At 44.6% G+C, this 21,820-nt stretch overlaps 1 protein-coding gene across 5 annotated transcripts in view; it reads left to right on the top strand.

Moving 5' to 3' along the window:
* Window positions 1-1,199: 1,199 nt before the first annotated feature.
* Window positions 1,200-21,820, top strand: part of LOC127008519 (SWI/SNF-related matrix-associated actin-dependent regulator of chromatin subfamily A containing DEAD/H box 1 homolog) — a 68,194-nt gene continuing 47,573 nt past the window's right edge. The window contains exons 1-11 of one of the 5 annotated variants that reach the window (XM_050880639.1): window positions 1,200-1,411; window positions 7,419-7,581; window positions 8,808-8,906; window positions 11,982-12,092; window positions 12,490-12,860; window positions 14,287-14,466; window positions 15,009-15,258; window positions 15,712-15,796; window positions 17,532-17,703; window positions 20,474-20,676; window positions 21,616-21,809. In XM_050880639.1, the coding sequence (XP_050736596.1) occupies window positions 7,449-7,581; window positions 8,808-8,906; window positions 11,982-12,092; window positions 12,490-12,860; window positions 14,287-14,466; window positions 15,009-15,258; window positions 15,712-15,796; window positions 17,532-17,703; window positions 20,474-20,676; window positions 21,616-21,809 (1,798 nt within the window). In that variant the 5' untranslated portion in view covers window positions 1,200-1,411; window positions 7,419-7,448. Of the gene's footprint in view, window positions 1,412-1,510; window positions 1,729-7,418; window positions 7,582-8,807; window positions 8,907-11,981; window positions 12,093-12,489; window positions 12,861-14,286; window positions 14,467-15,008; window positions 15,259-15,711; window positions 15,797-17,531; window positions 17,704-20,473; window positions 20,677-21,615; window positions 21,810-21,820 lie in introns of those variants that run through there. The other 4 variants (XM_050880640.1, XM_050880642.1, XM_050880637.1 and 1 more) reach the window with 4 other exon arrangements.

Raw genomic sequence — 21,820 nt, 5'->3', positions numbered from 1 at the left:
CACCTCCGCACTGTCCTTTCCATATCTCACTTCCGTCACTTTCAAGTTTTGTTTCGTCATTATAATCACTCCTCCTCCCTTTCCTTCTTTCCTATCTTTCCTCCAAATGTTGTACTTGCTCTTTCCGTCCAGCACGAGTTCCAATTCCTTTACAAGTTTTGTTTCAACTATACACAAAATATCTGGATCACTTTCCCTTAAATAATCAATTAGTTCAATTTTCTTTGATACAAGACCATCTATGTTAGTGAACGCAATCTTTAAACCTTTTCTCCTATCTCCCTTTCTTTCCCCTCCTTCTATCAACACCCTTAAATTATTCCCTCTCTTCGCCTCTTATATATCCACCACTTCATCAGTTTTTCGTTCTTCATTCTCCAAAAAGATTTCGTCTTATCTTCCTCTGATCTTTCCTCATTCCTTTTTTTTTTCGCTTCATTTATAATTTTTTTTACCTTCATTCTTTCATCCTCAATCACATTTCTCCTCGCATATATATTTGTTTGTATTCTTCAGAACTGTTCAATCTCCACGACTTATTTAGGATGGTTTCTGTTGTTATTTGAAGGGAGGAACATGCCATCCCAACCCCCAGGCAGGACAGAGTGGGATTATAAGACTAGTAATACATGTGTAGGTAGCACCATGAAACTAAAAAGATACAATGGTAGGAATGAATGCACAAGGGAGGAGGGCGGTACCTCCCCCGAGACAATAAGAAAAGAAAATATGGAGACGGAGAAGGACATTGCCCAAGCACTAGACGGGAATAAATACAGAGATAGAATAAAGAGTCCTTAAAGTAGAATACTGCAGAAATCACAGCCTTGTATAGCACGGCAGTAGTTCAAGCTGCCACGCTCTACATCACCACCTTGGTGCAAACTGAGGGTGTTCCTTGAGGATAGCAGGGAGGACATCATGATTCAGGACCAACAAACTGTTTGGGGCAGGTCAAGGCAGTCCCGTGGTTTAAACTTAGCAATGAAAGGGCATTCCATGACATGGTGTTGAAGTGTGAGAGAAAGAGAGAGAGGGAGACCGACCCTAGCTTATTATTTTCTCAGCCTATTTATTTTCCTTAATCGTGCGCCATATGTGTGTGTGTGTGTGTGTGTGTGTTCTCTCCACTCTCCCCAGACATGCAACACGACCAAGACCAAGGGCCCAGGATGTACCCAGCTTAGCGCCGGTCGTATTTACACCTCTACAGCCTCCCAAAAAAACGTTCTTTGTGTATGGCTGTAAAATAAATGCACGGGAGGACTAACAAAATCACCGAGGGCTGCCGTGGCATCATCCACGGCTAGTATAACATTAAAACACATCTTCCTTTGTCGGGCCGGGCGGCGAGTGTGTTTTTCCCACCTCTTCACCTTCCAAAAAAACGTTCCTTGTGTATGGCTATAAGGTAAATGTATGGCGGGTCCTGTGGCCTTACTGGGGACTGTTACATTGTTACTAAGGGCTATTATACCGTTAAAAATCTCCCTTTTGTGTTGGTGAGGGTGATGCTGAGAGTGTGTGTGTGTGTGTGTGCGCCAGGCGGGAACGCGGCCTGAGCAGCTCTGTGCGTGTGTTGCTGTGCCGTCCCCTCCACAGCCCCGCCAGGCCCGCCGCACAGCACACCCGGCACACAGGCACACCTCCCCCCGGCCCTGCACCCGTGGCTCAAGGAAGGCCCTCCAGCACCTTTCCCCCGGGTCACACAGGTGTTCCCCGTGTGTGGTGAGGCTGGGTGGCGGTGTGTTGTTGTGGGGGTGTTTTCGGGTTCTCTCTATCCCTCTCTCATTCTTTCTCGCTCTCCTTTCACCCGTGGCTCAAGGAAGGCCCTCCAGCACCTGTCCCCCGGGTCACTCAGGTGTTCCCTGTGTGTGGTGAGGCCCGAGTGGTGGTGTGTTGTCGTGGAAGTGTTTTCGGGTTACCCTTTTCTCATTCTTTCTCACTCTCCTTACACCCGTGGCTCAAAGAAGGGCCTGTCCCCCGTGTCTCACGGTGTTCCCGGGTGTGGTGAGGCCCGAGTGGCGGAGAGTTGTGTGTAGGGAATGTCTTCGGGTTCCATTTTTCCTTCACCATTATTTACTGACTGGCCTGTACTCTGGGGACTGAGAGTGCTCTGAAGTGTCGGCGGTGTGGGGTGTGTGTGTGTATGGGGGGGGAGTTTGTCCAGTTTCTTTTCCAGGAGTGAGACAGGGCTGTGTCCTTGTCCCATCACTTTTCATCACTTGTATGTAGGTAGGTGCTGGGTACTAGGCAGAGTTGTGGACCAGTCATTGTGGAGCATCCACAGGCAATACCGGGGTCACTGACCTTGTTTTTGCTGATGATGCAATAATCCTTGTGGAGTCATTGTGGGTTTTGGTGATGGCTATCAAGGCAGTACATGAGGAGGTGAAGGTCTTGGAACTTCAGGTCTCCTGGGCCAAGACCAAGGTACGGGTGTTTGGAGGCTTGCTACACGAAACAGTACAGTCTGTACGAGTGTGTGGCAAGGATGTTGAGATCTGAGTACTGAGAATTAGCCAGCAGGCTAGAACATGAAGTAATGGATTTAAATTAGAAAAGTATATATTTAGAAGTGAAATAGGCAGGCATTAGTTTAATAATAGGGTGGTGGGGAATGGAATAAACTCAGCAATCATATACTGAGTGCGGGATGATAGCTTGTTTTAAGAGTAGATTTGATAGCTACATGGACGAGGATGACAGGTGGTAGTAAGAGGGAATCTGGAGCTGTCTTGTGTGGGCCAGTCAGCCTCTTGCAGTCTCTATGTTCTTTTGTACTTATCTTGGAAAATTTCACGTACCTTGGTAGCGTAGCTCAGAACAACGGTGAGTCTTGTCAGGCAGTCTTACGGCAGATTGGCCTGACCCATGATGTTATGGACTATCTCAGCACGAGTATTTGGCATTGTCGATCGATACCTGTGTCGGTCAAAGATCGGGATCTTCAAATGGATTGTGCCCCTGTCTTACTGCATGGCTGTGAGACACGGACACTACATAAGGACTTGGAGAGGTGGATTGATGCCTTCGGTAATAAGTATTTACTCACAAACTTGGGATAGCACCGGAATGACTCAAACCGGTGATTACTCCATGAGACTGATTTGACATATCTTACCTGCATGGTCTGTCAACGCTAACTCTGGCTATACAGGCACATGGCACGCTACCCAGAAGCTGATCCTGCTCATCAGGCTCTCTCTGTAAGATACAATCCTGAGTGAAGGGGGATGCCCACAGCGTTCATTGCTTGAGCAAGTCAATAAATCCTGCAAATAGATACTTGGAATGAGAAGGAGCTTGCATGGAGTCAAGGGGGACCCCCGGGTTGGGCATCATAGGGTGGGCGAGGCGATTTGCCCCCTGGCGTATGTCCCAGTCGATAGATTGATTGATTTTTCCTATTCCTGTGTCTTGTTTCATGCCTTTTCACGCCCTGTCCTTCCTGGTGTGCAAAATCCTCAGGCTGCAAAAATTTCCGTCTCTGGTCCACCATCACAACTATTCTGACTCACTAAATTGCTTACCTATTGATTGCAGAAGAGACAAGGGAGGCAGTGCTCATAAGGGGGTGCCTCTTCTATTGGACTTTTCAACATGCTGGTCATACCGTAGTTATTTTTATTAGAGTTAATGCTGTCACTGTTGATGACTCATTCTGGCAGTTTATTTTTAGGTTTCACAACTCTTGAGGGGAAAACATATTCTTGTGAGTGCGATGTCTTGGTGTGAGTAGTTTTAGTGTGTGGCCGCTGATCTGTAGGTGTGCATGTCTGGGTGTGAGATTGAGAAGGTCTCCATTCCCCCTACCCAGTGAAACCCTAAGAGTATTTTGAAGACCTCATTCATGTCTCCCTGGTTCTTCTCTTGTCTAGTGTGGTGAGGCTCAGTGTGAGAGGAATGTTTTTGGGTTCCCTTTCTCCTTCTCCCAGGTCTTGTTTCATGCCCTGCCACGTTCCTTCCCTCCCACTTCATCTCTCCTTCCCAGTGTTGTGCTAAATCCTTGGGTTGCCAAAATATACATCCCTGGGCCAGCATCATGGCTGTTCCAACACACTTGAAACAACAGAAGGCCAAAATCATATAATACAACTACAGGCAACACAAGGACCATCACCATGAATTTACAGTGTTCTTCTAAACTTATACAAAACGGAGTTACTAAATAATAATGTACAGGGCTAATAATCCAATAATAATCTGTATGACCCAAACATCCCTTACTTTCTCTTGATTTCCAAGTTCACGGTCATCCCAGCACATGCTACACACAACATCAGGGAACCCCCCGTCAATAAGAACCTTTACACAGACTAATTAAATGTCTTATTCTGCAACCTAGGCCAGTGAGAAGACTGTAGAGATTGGTATTATTAACGCACTGATATCTCGTTTCTTATTTAAGCAACTGCTCTTCTGTTGCCATATATGTATTCTACTAAACTTCAAACACATTTCATGGCTATTTTTGCCTTTTTTTCTATCTCAACATTTTCCTATTGATTGTTGGTGTGAGGGTTTGTAGAACACATACATATATGACAAAAGAAGAGCAGTTGGCTAAGTATGAAATGAGATATGAATGCCTTAACCCTTTCCTTGCGCATGGTGTGGACGTGACTATCCCCTCAGGTGCAGTCGGGGAGCCCACTGGGGGGTCTCTTTTAACATCTGTATCTCAAAAATTATTCATCACAGCTAAAGACCAAAAACACCATTGGAAAGAGGAGGCCCAGATGTATAGGAGTCGGATATGTATGCCTCTCTTGCAAATGTACATGCACGTTCAGGGAGTGTTGAATGTTAACACTTACATCAGTGCGTGCAGGATGATCAGCCATATCGAGGGAACTGCGGACATTGCTCCTTCAGATTCTGGCAAGGGAGCATTGCCAACTGCAATATTTACAACTATTTGGTCAAAGAATCAGTCAGGTGATAGGTGAAGCTATGCAAAAATGCCGCTATATTGGGCAAAAACATCCACCAGTTACTCGTCCGTAGATTTGCTGCGCTGGGCTGATATGATTTTCCACCAAATTTAGTGAAGAACCCACTCAATTGGCAATCCTGTGTTGTGAGAATTAGTGTTGGAACACTCTCCTACACGGGAGATTTGAGTGCGGGTGGAGCTAGTAGCAAGCGTTTAGCAGCACCAGCTAATACGTTTAACGCTCGCTGCGAGCGTTTAGCAATGAAAGGGTTAATAAAACCAACCTTAACCCGGTAGCAGCGATGGGCCAAATTTGTGGCTTTACCGTGTACCAGCGACAGGCCAAGTTTTTGCCATGATATAAACCCCCCAAGATAGATGATGCATAAACTGATCACAAATGCATTGATATATATTATGAAATGGTATGTGTGAGTGATGATTTTTTCTCATTTTTCTCGCTTAGAGGGGCTTTTAAGAAACATGATCCCCGCAGCTACCGGGTTAACTGTGAAGACTACTGTGTGGCCAAGGCTCCATGCTGACTTGGTTCCTCCTGTTCTTCCTCCTTCCTTTTTCTCCAAGGTCACTGTTTCCTCCCCTGTGGTTAGTTTCCTCCTCTTTCTTTTGGTTCTTCCTCCTTTCCTCCCACTGTGTCTCCCTCTGTGGTTAGTGTCCTCTTCCTCCCTCCTTTCCTTCTGTTTCATTGTTTCTTCCCCTGTGGTTAGTTTCCTTCTCTTCCTCCTTTCCTCCCACTGTGTCTCCCTCTGTGGTTAGTTTCCTCCTCTTCCTCCTTCCTTTCCTTCTGTTGCATTGTTTCTTCCCTTGTGCTTAATTTCCTCCTCTTCCTCCTGATTCTTCCTCCCTCCCCCCATAGTTCTTCTGGTGGGGTTAGTTTCCTCCTCTCCCCCTAATTCTTCCTCCTGTTTTTTACTCAAGGGCCAGTGTGACAGAAGAGCACCAAGGTCCAAGCAGTGTAGTGTGCGGCCCTCACTTTGCCTGCGCACCCTTAACACAGAATTTGTCCAAGAAAGGGAGAATAGAGGCAAGGGCACATTGACTTGGTTCAGCATGTTAACTATTTACCAGATAACAAGGACAGTGATTCAAGCTGTTAGTCCTTGTGCTGCCCTTTGAATTTTGGTAATTGTTTTTGCTGTATATTTGACTTCAGGAATAATAATCGTAAAGTGGAATCCATTAACCCGTCCGCTGCGATTGGTGCGGATTTGTCTTTCACTGGCAGCCTGGTAACGTATACTCCCAGGTCTTTCTCTGCCTCTTTGGTGGATAGTGGAGTGTTTCCCATTTGGTATTGGTATGCTGGATATCCTCTCCAAAGGTGCATGACTTTACATTTTTCTTCATTAAATTGTAGCAGCCACTTTTTGTTCGATTCCTGTAGCTTGGTGATGATGTCTTGTAGGAAATCCGCTGTCAAGGGGTTAATGTGTCCTTCCCTGTATGTATGTAAGTAGGTATGTGAAGACAAACCACTGGATCAAGCAGGCACTCTGAGTCACATCGCAGTGATAATTGCACACTCCAAAAATTACTGCTGTGAGAACCCTGCTCAGAGCCTTGCCACTGCAGGTTATGTCAGTATGAAATTTGTGTTTTCCATTTTCTTAGGTGTTGGGTTATGTCCCTTTGTCAGCCTGTCATTGTCTAGAACATATAAAGGTTAGGTGCACTGGTGCAGTGAGTGTGTTATGTCCATTGGTGCCCTTGCAGAGTAGAGATGGATGGGTGGTTTCCTTTATACCCTTGCCTCTGTTGCCTATGTATGTGTGAGTGTTGGTGTGGGTGGTGTGTGTCAGAGGGTATGCGATGGGTGTTGTCTTGCATCCATCACCGTAGTGTGGGGAGGCTTGGCTGTGAGGGATGGGCCACACTCACTCGGGCTGTGGATAAGTTTCACCTCGTGCCCACTGTGTGAGTGTGTAAGAGACAGATAGCTAGGTGGAATGTGTAACTATGTGTGGTGGGTAGGTGAAATGCTTTAATTGTTTTTTTACAGCAGAGGAAACAGCTCAAGGGCAAATAACAAAAACAAAAAGCCCACTAGACACTGCTTTGAGCAAAAATGAAAGAACGGGAGGCCAGAAGAGAGTTTAATTTTGGGTGGAGAGGTGGTTGAATAGTCATCCTGTTACTCTAGATCTTTAAACCTTTGCAGTAATGCTGTAATGGTAGTTCTTTCCTCTTTCCTACATAATTTCCATGTAGTTTTTCCATGCTGCATGGTTCTTTTTCCTTTCCTGCCAGCTTTGGCTGGAGGGATGGGGGGTGGGGAGGAGCCTTCGCCTTTGCTGTCCTTCATCTTCCACCTTTGATTAGATAGTTAGTGCAACTTGTCACAAACAGCCTCGTAAGGACCAGCAGGTCTGCTGTTGTTTGTTACAACAGCAGGTATCTTTGTGTACCTTCTTTCCTGGAGTCAGAGATCACACAATGTTAAATCTGTTTCTCTTTTCAGCTCCTCCGGGCGTGTTGAGCTGAGTGAGTCATGGATGAAGGAGGGGCAAATGGCAGCCCGGGCACAGACACCTTGAGCAGCTCTGGCACACCCAGCACCAATGGCTCGGAGAAGAAGGCGTCGCTGGGGGGACTACGGAACTTTCGGAAGGGAAAAGGACAAAGTAATTGTGCTCCCTCTCTCTCTCTCTCTCTCCATAGTAGTCCTTCAGTGCCTTGTTCTAGTTGATTTAGTAGATGTGATGTTCTGTTTTTATTTTTGTTTCTTGTGTTAACTCCTTCACTCCAACGACACCAACGTCGGCGTCCGACGGCGTCACCATTAGTCCTCTTCTAAACCTCTTAATCCTCTTCTAAACCTCTTTAAGAGGAAATGGAAGAGGAATTTAGAGGAGGATTGAGAGGTTTAGAAGAGGATTAATCCTCTTCCCTTTCCTCTTGACCCTTTCCATACTGTGACGCCGACTTCTGCATCACGGATGGAAAGGGTTAAAGTAATGTGAACCAAAGTGGTGTGTGGGGCAACTTTTACCTGGAGACTGCTTCTGTAGAGGTTACTGCTACTTCTAACAGATATCTGCCACTTCTAGGTCCACTACTACTATATGTGTCTACTTTGTCTACCACTACAGTCATCAAAAAAAGTATTGAACACCCATGAGTTGATGAAATAAAATTTGAGCAAAATCTGTAGACATGGTGTTGATTTGGTAAAGCCGGTGTGGTGTCGTCAGACATCCCCATATCGTGAGACATCCCATCCTGAATACATACATGAATTTCAACATGGTATTGTGTCTTTTCTCGACTTAGTTACCCACGATGCAAAGTTAAAGATGGGATGTCTCACGATACCGGATGGCAGACGACACCACACTGGTACCAACTTAACCAATACAGCAGCATATCCATAAAGTTTGGTCAAATTCTATGCCATCCACTCCTGGGTGTTCTTTACTTTTTTTATGACTGTTTGTGTGTAAAAGTAAAGTTAGTCTGTAGCTAAAGCCCTCCCTCCCCTCCTCTTCCTGCAAGGCCAGAATATGTACTGTTAAGGTGTTAAGGGATAAAGTCAACCACAAGAGAAGTACGTAGCATCCAAGTAAGACTCATCTTCCCCCAAGAATATGATAGTCAAGTAAGTAAAGCATTTAAACCATTGGAAGAGTAGGATTTGTGTGATGGCCAGCCCTGCCTCTTCAAGACCATGATGTATTCCACTAACACTAGGCAAACAAGAGAAGTAGTTCCTTGTAAAAGTCACCCCCAAGGCTAGGTTCGGATCCAATGAGCCATGGCTTGCACCCCTCGGAAAGTAGCAGACATCCACATAAAAGTCGCCTCCCTAGACTTGTTGACATGTCTTTTTTTTTCTGTGTTGTATTTTTAGTTTCTCTTCTGCGGTATTTTCGCAATGACAAGAAAGAGTCGGAGGAAGCCAAGAACTCCCAGACACCTCCATCGTCCAGCTGCGTCAGTGATGTGGACTGTAAGTGTTACCGCTGTCGCCATCATCATCATCATTGAGCTTCAGCCCTTGACTCATAATATTCCGTGGCATGTTCCTGTTCCTCTTACTTCTCCTTTCTTTACTTCTCCTTCCTCATGCCTTCTGAATATTAACACAACATTCCTTCTCTGTGTAGCCTTAGTCCCTTACCTGAAGCTCCTGCCCTCAACTCAGCCAGTTGTGCAGGATCCTATGCCTCATTCTTGTCCTTTCTTAGCTTCCCACTCCTTCCCCAAACCCTTCAGTAATACCTACCAATGCCAACACAACTGTCCTCTTCATGTAGTGCAGCCCATTATTGTGAACTCAACTCAGTGTCGTGACTGGGAGAATGGAGTTGTCAGTCAGAGGGGCATTCTACATCATGTTGGAGCTTTTAGTAGAATGCCCATGGTGACAGAATGAGGATCTTCTCCTTGTCCTGACAGCCTTGCCGTCTTCTCTTCAGGATGGCTTTTTGGGTTGTCTCTTTTTCCATTTTGTTTTTTCCTGTTCCTCATTGTGTGGGCCCTTTCTCTCGCTGACTTTTTCGCACACAGTCCATTCATCTTTCCCTTGGCCATCGTCACCTTCCCCTGCCCTCCACCTCCATGCTCATCCCTCCCACACACGTGCTCTTTCTTTCTCCTCATGTACATTACAGTTTAGTCTCCATTCAGGTATTTTACTTGAAAGTTCTCCTTTTTTTACTGTTCCTCTTATTCTTTCATTCTTGATTTTGTTGGCCACATCACACGCCCATTGTGTCATTCTTGTTCGTTTTGCCTCATTTCTTCTGCAGCGCGGCTCAGATCCCACAGAAAATTCTTGTTCAATAAACTCATTTGGGGAATGCCAAATTGCTTGTGCTCCCTGTCTTACTCTATGACTGAGACATGGACCCTAAAAAGTGACTTGAAGAAGCAAATTGATGCCTTTGGCGATAAGTGCCTATGCAGAATCATGAGATATAACTGGAATGACTCTGTGTCAAATTGGTAATTACTATTTGTGACTGAATCAAGGCTGATTACCTGCATAGTTGGTGAACGCCAACTCCAGCCATACGTACATGTGGCACGCCGCCCAGAAGTTGACCATGTTCGCTGGGTTTATTTCTGTGACAGATAATGCCAAATGGAGGAGGTCAAGGAGGGGTGCTGTGCCCACAAAGCCTGTGGGTTCCCATGAGGTACTTGGGATGGGGAGGGGCCTGTATGGAGACTTGCCTGGAGAAAACCCTGGGTTTGGGATTCGGGGGTGGGTGGGACAACTCTCACCCCAGTGGAGCCCCCCATTGCTTGATTGCCTGCCTCACGTCATTCCACCAGAGTCTGTTATACCTAAATGTACTTATCAGCACAAGGTTCTGCAGCAAATAGAGGTTACAGCGATGGTTTACAGTAGTTGATATTGTTTTACGAAATGAAAATTATGTTAATAGTTGTAATTTTTTTCCAAAAATATCCCGCAATCCAATATTGTAACCAATTTTGAGTTGAAAATTATTAGTACTGTTGCAAACAACTGTTTGGTTAATATAAAGCCTGCTAATTTTCTAAGTGGTGAACAGTGCCAAGGCTGTTTAATTATTATAATCTGCGATCTTGCAAACTAACAAAACAGCTGTTTGCGACAATGCTCATGATTTTTAACTCAATATCGACTATAATTGCCAGTATTTGTTATTGTTGCCGGCATATTATTGATTCTGACAACTGTTTCCTCTGCGTGGCTATCATACATTATCCACTAAGTCAGACACGCCGTGTGACAGCAGGTTGCCAGGGCATGATAATGAACACCTTAGCCTTGGGCGAACCAACTATAGTCAGTCCCAATGAATTCAAACTAATTTTTACTCATCTAATAGATCACAATACCAAAACTCCTAGCATGGAGGGAGGTGGGATGATGAAGCTTTTTATATATTATTTTTGAGTGAGGATGTAATTATTATAGCCAAGGAGGCAGACAGGGAATAAAAGCCTGCAAGCTGCTGCTCCAGCCCAGGGACAGCAGAGGAAGAAGGATGGTCAACACAACCAGCAGGAGGTGTCTTGCAGCAGTGCTCAGCAAAACACCTGAGATCACTTCAACGTTGTTACATATTGGCACAAACAAATAGAAACAAGTGGATAAGGTGCAGCAAACCTTCAACCTCAAGTATCTTCTCTCTTCCTGAGCTAACGTTGCTGAATGAGGTATCATTGTAAAGTCCTTTTCCTTAGCTGTCCTTTGACATTAATTTGAACACCATATAAGCATTGGTAGAACGAGTACAGAGTTATGAAGTAGGAACTATGAAAACATATTATTATAGACAGATACCCACCTCTATTGTTCTTATTTTCTATTATTTAGCAATAAAAAGCATCACTTTTTTACAGCTTCTGTGTACCATACCCATATAAAGCTAAAAAACGGCATGTTTACTGTACTTGATGACAAACTAATCAAATCTGGCGGCGCGTTCATTAAAGCCATTAAAAAATCCCATTTCACCTCCATGCCATAGTTGATTGGTTTGTGATCATATTAGATGAGTAAAGTAATTAATTTCAACTCAAAATTGGTTACAAGTGATGGTATTTGTTATTGTTGGCTCACTTGGCTGCATATTATTGACACTGACGACTGTATCCTGTGCGTAGCCTATCATGTATTATGCACTCCTCAGACTTGGGTGAACGAACTATTGTAGTGCGGCGACTATGCCTGATGGACGAGCCTCCCATAACCCACTTAGCCAGTGGGGTACCTCTTTGGCTGACTCGATAACGAGTGGCTCTCCCGTCACGCTGGTCGCGGGTTCAATCCCAGGCAGCCGGGGAATACCCTCTCCTTGTTGTGATTAATTTCTCGTGTGTTTCGATACACGCAGAGGACGTGTGGGACCAAGAGAGTAATAGAAAAAGAGAATAGAAAATCTCTTCATTAAACTATAGTTTACCAGTCGGTCATGGTGACTGAGTTGTTTGTTTCCGTCAAATCACTGAGTGTCAGTTTTAAACTGTCTTCATGTTCATATCACTTTATACTTGTTATGAGTGGACTGGTTTTCTTTTCCTGCAGCCGACCGTTCAAGAAGTCCAGTCTTAAACTCCTTCTCCAAGGTCAAGTCCCTAAACACATCCTCCTCAACACTCCACAGCCCAAAGGACGATTCAAACACCTCATTATCGGGTGAGTGCTGCCCACTACCTTCCCTTGGGTGTGGGGGGCTCAGGAATGCCTGGAAGGACTCATAGGGGAATGGGGGAAATAATGCATATCCACTCTTGCATCTTGTTCCTGTCTCTGTCTTGTGTCCTCCACCCCTGAGGCTGTCTGGTGTCTGTCAGCAAAAGCTTCGCTAGAGACAGTGCCACATTCTTAATGACAGATTAATGTTGATATAAAGTCAAACTGTTGCCTGAGTTACATCCTCCACTGCCAGCATCACCAAATAACAATTGCTGGAGTCTGGCAGGATATATTGCCCCAGAAAAAGTCAAAATTGTTCAAGAAAATCTCCAATCTGTATTTTACCCATTTCAGTTATAATTTATCTATTTACTTTTATTTCCTATTTTTTCTCCAGGCAAGGATGAAAAGTTAAGTCCTATATTTAAGAGGAAATCAAGCACTGAAAGCCCGGCTGATGTCAACACAGCAGGCGGCGAGAGTGCGTCGCCCAGCGCCCCGCAGAGCACGGTGACGACGGTGATACAGAAACCCTCGAGCACTGTGTCCGTGCGCTCGCTTTCCAATCCCCTGTTCGTTGGTGCCCCCAGTCCAGAGGCCAAGGAGGAGGAGACTCCCAATGAGGCGGAACCTGATGAGTCCTCCTCGGAGAGTCCATTGGGCGGCATGTCCATGAAGACGCTGATCAACAAGACTTCCCCGACCAAGAGGACACTCGCCTCCCCGGACCTGGATGATAGCCAGGACAGCCCCCTCTTTAGGATGAAGGTGAGGGAAGCAGTGTTACCTTCATTTATTTATCACAGGCAAGCTGGTGTTTTTTGTTTTTTATCCCAGCAAGGAAGGCAGCTCAGGGCAAAAAACAAAACAACAAAAAGGCTCGCTAGACGCTGCTCTGCTCAAAAGAAAAGTGAACAATAGGCCAAAGGAGAGTCTCAGTTTTGGGTGGAGGGGTGTCTTGAAATTTTCCAGTGCTTTGCTTATTGTGCGTACCATTGATTGTGTTGATTTTTTTATTTTCTGCTTTATCATGGTAATTTATGTTGCTTTAAAACTGCAATTGAAAATACCATCAAACTGTGGCCAATGATTACATCCTCACTCTCTGCACTCTGTTCATGATCATTTTATCTTGGTCATACTTACTTATTTTCAGAGTGACATACTTATGTAACCCTCCCTTGAGGATGAGTGTGTGTGCTATGTTGATCACCATTCTCTCCTTGGTCATCCTTGTAATGTATTTTCCCTGTATTGTACAGTCTTGCTATATTTTGCCTGTAGACCACTGTATTATCCACGCAATCAGACACACTGTGTGACTGCCGGCTGCCAGAGGATGATAAAGAGCACCTCAGACTTGGGTGAACCAACTTTAGTTTACCAGTTTGTCATGGTGTTGTGTTTATTGTGTGTTTGCATATGTATCAACATTCACTCTGATTTAGTATTTGCTCTGCTGTTCCATTTTCTCTTACACATTGTATATGTACGATGCTTTATGTCACTGTCTTTGACTTTTGTACAAAGTTTACTATTAGCGAGGCGTTTAAACGAGAAGTCGTTCACTACAGGATGAGTACAATTTAATGCAGTTCTGTGAGGGCTTAATGTTCACGAGAATGCCTCATGTTAACCCGGTAGCTGCGGAGATCAGGTTTCTTAAAGGTCCCTCTAAGCGAGAAAAAAGAGAAAAAAACATCACTCACACAAACCATTTCATAATACTATATATCAATGCATTTGTGATCAGTTTATGCATCATCTGTTTTGAGGGGTTATATCGTGGCAGAAATTTGGCCCGTCGCTGCTACACGGTAAAGCCACAAATTTGGCCCGTTGCTGCTACCGGGCTAAATAGTCAGCTTACATTTACTTGGGGAGACCTGGGGAAGGAAAACTGTGGTATTTAGATGTGTGCAACTACATACCCCCAACTTCACCTTTACACTAAATACTGCAGTCCTCCAAACCTCCAAACAATTTTCTGTGGCATGCTCTTTCATTTTCTTTTTGGGAACAGCATTCATGGGATTCATTGATATTATTTATTATTATAAGTATTTCTCTTATTTAATTTACTTTTGTTTATTGTTTTGCTTTTTCTGTAACCATTGCTCTTATCTCCCTTTATCATTCAAAAATCAAACATAGCATTTTTGGCTGTAAATGACACATTGTTGGTGCATCTCAGGTGGTGAAGCGTCCCAGGCTCTTGGCGTCCAGCGATGAAGAGGATGGACCTGAGAGCAAGAGGCCACACGTCAATGGCCACAGAAGCCCTCCAGAGGAGTCTTCCAAGAAGCCAGACGATGATACCATTGAGAAGTTCCTCGACATGTGGGCGATGGTGTATCCCTTCGTGGAGAAAATGGTGGGTTGGGGAGCCCTAGCACTAGGACTTTGTTCACTTTGCCTCATCGTCCTCCTGATTTTTTCGTTTTATTGCTGTTCGCTGCAGTGCTGTTTTCCTTGCTGTCCCTTATTGTTATTTTCATACAAACTGCTCCTCTGAACTTGGCTCCACCTTTCCTCACTGCACAAGACATTTTGTTCAGGCTCATCCCTTTGCTCTTTAGTTTAGCAATGCAAAAGTTAACCAGCATCTGAACTCTTTCATCCCTATCACTTAAACTCTGGGACAGCTTTCCTTGGTCGTTATTACCTTCCTCTGATAAACTCTGTCAAGACTGTCCAAACAAACTTGATCTTTGTTTGTCAGTGTCTTCCTCTGTCTACTTTTTCTTGGTGCAGTGTATAGCGTGCATTTTTGCCAATGATACACTTTGCCCTTGGCCCAAATCCTATGCTGTAAATGGGGAGACTGACTTCTCTTAAATGTTTTATGGCATGACTTCTCCCCTTGAAGGAGTTCTGAGGAGTAGCTGCCATGCAAGATAACTCCTTTGTTTCCAGGAGTGTCTCGATGTGTACAGGGCCAAGGACTGGGATGCCAAGGACACCATGCAGGAGTTGGGCAGACTCAGCAAGGAGAGGCGGGAGGAGGCACGCGCCCAGAAGGTGGAGGAGGAAAATCAGCGGAGGAAGTTGGCAGCAGAGAAAAAGGAAGAACAAAAGAAACAAAAAGCCACCGAGAAGGAGATGGAGTCCATAGTTAGAAATGCAATGAAAGTCAAACTGAAGGCTAAGCAAGATGTTTGGAAAGGTCAGTTTTCTCCTCCTAGGGATATATCAAACTTCCTTCTGTATACAGCCATGTACAGTGTGCATTGTAAGAGTATGCCAGGCTCCTTACTCAGCATAATTAAATGGCTTAAGAACCCTGCCTTTTCTTTTTATTAGTTTGCACCGGTGCATCATGCCGGCCCTGAGCCATCAGAGAGATGTTACATCTTCCTCCTCACAGCCAGAACACCCCCAGTGCTCTCGCAGCCTGCATGGTGACTGCATGTGTGTCTCATTGCTTCATGCCTTCTCTCCTGAGGACTGGCATGATGCACTGTTATAAATGGACAGGATGGACGGTAATGTCAGTAATGTATGCCAGGCTGGCTGCTGTGCATATCTCTGGGACGTGCACTGTATCTGATGGCTTTTCTCTGCAGACTGCTTGGCTACTAGGAAGTGAGGCTGTATTATATCTTGTGACTCTTTACAGCCAAGTCAGCCAACAAGGACATGGAACAAGATATGGATGATGAGGGGGAGGACTACCAGGTGACTGGAAACAGAGTGTATGATAGGTAAGTAGGCAATAGTTTGTATGCTTCTGCTGCATTTTCCTTGCTTGTACTACATCCCCTATGCCATCAGAGCACATTTTTCTGTTCCTATTATAATATCTCGGTATTCAAGCTCGGCCTCTACTGTGTGTTAGTGCTTTTGCCTCCGAGTGTACTTTTTCAGCAAGGCTCCAGACATGCCTGCCTGTGTGGGCCTGTTCCCCTAATGATTTCCATGCTGCTAGAGCCATGGCAGCCTCTCTGTTCGGGCCCTGGAGTGGTAGGTCATTCTGCACTACAGTGCCCACAAGGATGACCCAAACAAATAGTATGTCAAGGCAATGATGTAGGTACTGTTGCAGCTAGGAATGGCCACGGTACCCAGACATCTCCACTGCCTCTTGCTCAGTGCCCGAGGTGCCTCATATGGGGACGTTGTGCAAGCGCTGCCCTCTGCCTGTAGGTGTGGTATGCCGGCAGCTATGGGGAAGAACCTTTTTGAAGAAACTAAGAAATTTATTCTGCAACTTCAAAATGAAGGAAAATGGTACAGGTAACTCTCAATTTACGCGAGTTTGGTTTACTCATTTTTTAAATAACGCAGGGTCCAAAATCCAAATAAATGTTTAATTTACACATTTTTTCACTTATACGCAATATTTTATGGAGTGGCCACCAGATGTCTCATGCAACTGGACTCACACGGCGCCGCGGCCACACAGCTGAGCTCAGTTCTTCCCGCGTGCCACTTGAACAACAATACAGTACCCATGCTGTCACGCTACTCAACAATAGGGGTGGGCAGGTACCGGTACTAACGGTACCAGCTATATGGTACGGTACCGGTACCAATACTAGCCAGTCGCTCATGGTGTCCCTCATTTCTTCCTCACACGAGTGAGGCTGAGACTGAGTGCTTGAGTGGATATCTCGGTGATATGGATATTCTCTCTCTCTCTCTCTCTCTCTCTCCACTGAATGAAGTGAATATTTATTTCTCGATTGAAACCTACCTCTTGTTTGATTTACATTGTTTTTGATTTACGCGACCTCTTCAAGGACACAATACTTGCGTAAATCGAGAGTTACCTGTACAATTAAATAGGTGCACAACTAGACTAGGGGAAAAGTACCATGGCTTTGTGGGTAAAGTGATGCTGTACAGTTTGTATAGACAGATTTCTCAGTCTTTCTGACATGGCCTGCTTGACTTGACGGGCCGAAAGTGATGGATCGCTTCACTTTCTGTTTTTATTTGTTTATCTGTCTAGCTACCTAGGTGGATAGAATAGATAGATACATGGATTGACGTATGAACAGAGAGAAAGAGAGTGAGAGTGAGTCTTATCTCACCTCTGCACCAGCACACAACACAACACTTGCCTCCTCTCTTCCTCCCAGCCTTAAACATAAATAGATTTATTATTCACAACAATTTTCTGAAGATGAAAACCACACAAAAAACTGTAAGTCTGTTTTTTATGGTAGACTAATTATAGTATGATGTATAGATATGTCATTGGATTGAAGAGGTTAAGTTCCGTTTTGCATTGGTTCGGCCTCACCTGGATAATGCTGTTCAGTTTTGGTGCCCCTGTTACTGGAAGGAAATGGATTCCCTCGAAGCAATACAGAGAAAAATGACGTGTAAAATTTGTACTCCTAAGGCTTCTGGACAATGTTTTTCCTCAATTAGTCCTCAAAATGTAGGGTCGGTTTCACACTCCAAATCATTTCCCTTCCTTTGTTTCTGCAGTGATGAAGACTCGGAGGGTGAGGAGAGCCCAGTGGTGACTGGCGACCGGCTGCTGGTGCTTCAGTTCTTCAATGAGGCTTCAGTGGGGGAGTTGGCGGCCATCGGCGGCTGCTCCAAGAAGAAGGCGGAAGTGGTGGTGCAGCTGCGGCCCTTCACTGACTGGGCTGACATTGTTAGTGCCTTGTCTCACCAGTTAGTAGGCCTTGCAGCCTTGGCCTAGTAGCATCAACAGTAGTCAGTAAACTCTCTAGTTAAGCTTTTATCAAACAAAAATTAGATTTATCAAACTATACCTATTAAGAAATCCCTCATTTATGAAGTATTTGTTTAGCAACATTTCACTGCCATGAATCTGTAATGTTCTCAATATACATAAATGATATGCCAGAAAAGTAAAGAGCTACATGAGTATGTCTGCAGGTGACATCAAACTGCTTAGAAAAATAAGAGATGAGGATGATTGTTATAAACTGCAAGAAGATTTGAATGAGATACATGAATGGAGTAAAAAATAGGAAATGGAGTTCAATGAAAAGAAGTGTCACAATGAAAATGGGCAAGAGTGAAAATAGACCGTGCGGAGTGTATAAGATGGGAGGGACAATCATTGACACAGTGAAGGAAGAAAAAGACTTAGGAATTACAATACAAGATACACTGACACCTGAGAAGCACATAAACAAGATATTCGGAGAAACATAGTTTGCTGCAAAATAGTAGAGTTGCATCTCACTACTTAGATGGGGACATAATAAAGAAAAGAATAACATTGATTAGACCAAAGTTAGAGTATGCAGCAGTTGTTAGGTCAAAGGATTGCAACTTAAATGGTACCAGAACTATCAAGTCTGTCATACAAGACTAGATTGGGGTAACTGGGCTTACCAACATTGGAAGAAAGAAGAGAGAGGAGACCTGATAGCATTGTACAGGAATACAAGTGGAATGGAAATGTTGGATAGAAATGATTTAGTTGAGATGGAAGGGAGGAGGCAACTAAGAGGACAGTAAGAAATTGAGAAAGGAGATTTGTTCGAAAGACTTGAAGAAGTTCAGTTTTCCATACAGGAGTGTGGATGCATGGAATGGACTAAACAAAGACATTGTTGAAGTGGGCAGTGTCCATAAAATGAAGGAAAGGCTGGACAAATATAGATTGGGAGACAGGAATGACCGAGCTTGAGTTCAGGCCTGTATACTACAACTAGGTAAATTCACACACACACACACACACACACACACACACAGCTCCGTAATGCAATGGTTAGCATGCTTGCCTCACAACCAAGAGGTCCTGGGTTCATTTCCTGAGTGGAGTGGAGACTGTTGGGCAGTCTCCATTAATCCATGCCCCTGTCCACCCAGTAGTGAATGGTGCCGGGTGTCGGTCAGGGTTGTGTGTTGGTGTGAAGTCTTAGCTGTACTCAGAGATCTGTTGTTTGTGAGGTGATCACGAGTCTATTGCATTGTCAGGCCATTGCGAATTACACACACACATTGTCTGGTGACTTTTGCCACCTGCAAAGTAATGGCAAGCAAAAAACTTACAAAGAAACTAAATGCTGTAAAGTCTAGTTAATTTGTGAAGAGCACAGTGCACACACTTTAGTTGGGTGTAATGTAAACAAACTGCATTATGTATGTCTGTTTTGTGTTTGGCCTACAGCTCTAATAGGCTTTCTTGATGGGGCCTGTTGGTCAGCTCCAACCCATTAGTGGTACAAGTAGTATTTTTCATAGTGGTGCCATTCTTGTTTGTCTCATGCTGCCCCCTGAGCTCCACTTGACCCTCTTGAGAGAGTTTCACTAGTCTGGGTTGATAGGTCATCATTAGGACAGCATGTGGATTGACCTTAGCCAGTCAGCAATGACAAAGTTGTCAGATTGTAGTGGTGGGTGGGACTTGAACCTGAGTCCTCCAGAACACAGTGCTCACTCGCAGACCACTCAGCCACCGCTACCGTGTGTGTGTGTGTGTGTGTGTGTGTGTGTGTGTGTGTGTGTGTGCGCTTTCTTTCATGCAAGAATGAGTTACTAACCATTAGTTTTCCCCTTCCACAAGCCTTTTTTAACCTCCTTTGAAAATTTTGGTTGTATTTACATGACCTACAGAAATGCTTTGTTTTTGTATCTTTTTTTTTTTATGCCCTCTTTATTGTAAAAAAAATGCATAAAATGAGACCTTTTGGTAATGGACCCTTAATAACTTCTTGATGGTTGGTGTGTCATTATGAACACTTCCCCAGGAGCATCACTCTATGGTCCTTGTTGCCTGATTGTAGAACGTCAACCATTTAGTGTCAAAACTTAAAAGCTTAATGGGATGGGTGGAAGTTAGTGCAGTCTGAGGCTTATCACACGTTTTACTCGTAAAGCGTAATCATTACAGTCTCTGCCAGGCATCTTGTTCCCTAAGCCCCCCACCCCTTTCTCTAGGGCAACATTGACTTCACCTCCAGCCTCTTTTTCTTCTTCAATTTCTTCTTCTTCTCGTTCAACACTCTTATTTTCCCTTATGGGGTTGGCCTGGCTATGAGTCTCTTCCATTCTTGATGATCGTGTACTCTCCTCCCTTATGTTCATCCTTCTCATGTTTCCCCCAACACACAGTCTCCAGGTCTTCTTCAGTCTTCCAGCTGGTCTCCTCCCTCTACCTCCACCTCAGCAGCTCTTCTGAGTACATTTCTCTCCTCCTTCCTCTTGATGTGCCCATATCATCTCAACCTTTGGCTCCTCAGCACACTCAATACATCCTCCACACCACACATTCTCATTACCTCATTTGGTACCCAATCTTCCCATCTCACCAGCCTGTTTCTTTGCCAATGAGTCCTTGATGGAAGGTGGCATAGGGAGCACAAGTGGCAGGTGCCTAGCAGTGACTGGTGGCACCTCTTGGTAGTAGATTGTTAGAGTAATATCTTTGTGTGTCTGTGTTTCAGGTTTACAAATTTCAAACAGAGAAGTACGTCAGCACTGATCTCCTCAATGAAGCCAAGACTGTGTTGCATGTCAGAAGCAGCGTCCAGAAGCTGATGAAGAGGTGTGAGAATATTGCCAAGGAGATGCAGAGTATAGTGTCCAGGATAGTGAATGGCGAGGAGGACGCTGGCATCAGCAAGCAGCCAGAGTTACTCAACCCCTCGTGAGTAACTGCATGTCTGTGTAAACTCAAAGGCCATTCATCCTTTCAGCTCTTCTCCCACCGACTGTTTGCCCTGAAAGTCTGCTGCAGCGTTGTTTCGGTTGATATGATGATATCTGTATCTGCCATTTTGTGTCTGCTGCTTTTTTTAATGTCCAGTTGTAGGTCTCCACCCAATTCCATGGTTTCACTGTACAACCTCAAGTCAAGCTCATCCCAGTGCTCTTTGACTTTCTGTTGCAAGAGTTCACCAGTAGTTTCAGTCTTTCATCCCTTGCATTGATAATCTTTGGAACAGCCTTTCTTTATATGGATTTCCTTCTTCTTATGGCTTGAGCTCTTTCAACAAGGGAGAATCAAGCAGGTATGGAGTATTTGTATTTGTATTCATATTGCAATACAACAGTTTGGTTAATTTGTGTTCAAAGTATTGTTATTAGAAATCAAAGTGTTCCCATACTTATTTTATTACTGAAGCAAAGTGTATTCGTATTTGTTGAATAATTTGTCAAATAATATAAATATCATCATAAATAACCGTCCATTTGACTGTTACTTTAGTTTGAACACATAGAGAGGTACAGTGGTCCACTGTACCTCTCTTCCCAGATATTTGAATTCCTCTGCCTTCTCCATCCAATCTCCCCAAGCTTGCCTCACAGCAAGGTCCACTGGGTCTAGACACACTACAGGGTGCTGCAGAATGATGCACTGCTGTCTGTTTCTTCTGAGAACCAATACTGCATTCTTTGCAGCTCACTCTCAACAGGACAGCATCATCTGCTAACAGACTTGATATTGATGGCTGCTCCACACCATTCATACTCAGCCTTGTACCACCTCCTCCCACTTGCTACCATCTCTCATGCTCCCATCCATGTGTATTGAAAAGCTAAGGAGTCATCACTATCATAGTGTGTTAATTGTCTGTACTTTCAGGCTGCAGCTGAAGGGCTACCAGTTGATAGGCCTGAACTGGCTGGTTCTGATGCATGAACAGGGGCTGAATGGAGTGCTGGCTGACGAGATGGGGCTCGGCAAGACTGTGCAGGCCATATCCTTCCTGGCCTACATCAAGGAGGCGGAGGACCCGGAGAAGCAGAGCCTCATCGTTGTCCCGTCCTCCACACTGGGTGAGTCTGGC

Source organism: Eriocheir sinensis, chromosome 38 (assembly GCF_024679095.1).
Source record: "Eriocheir sinensis breed Jianghai 21 chromosome 38, ASM2467909v1, whole genome shotgun sequence".
NCBI lineage: Eukaryota > Metazoa > Arthropoda > Malacostraca > Decapoda > Varunidae > Eriocheir > Eriocheir sinensis.
Note: the sequence above shows the minus strand (reverse complement) of the source record. Positions and strands in the feature narration are given on the sequence as shown.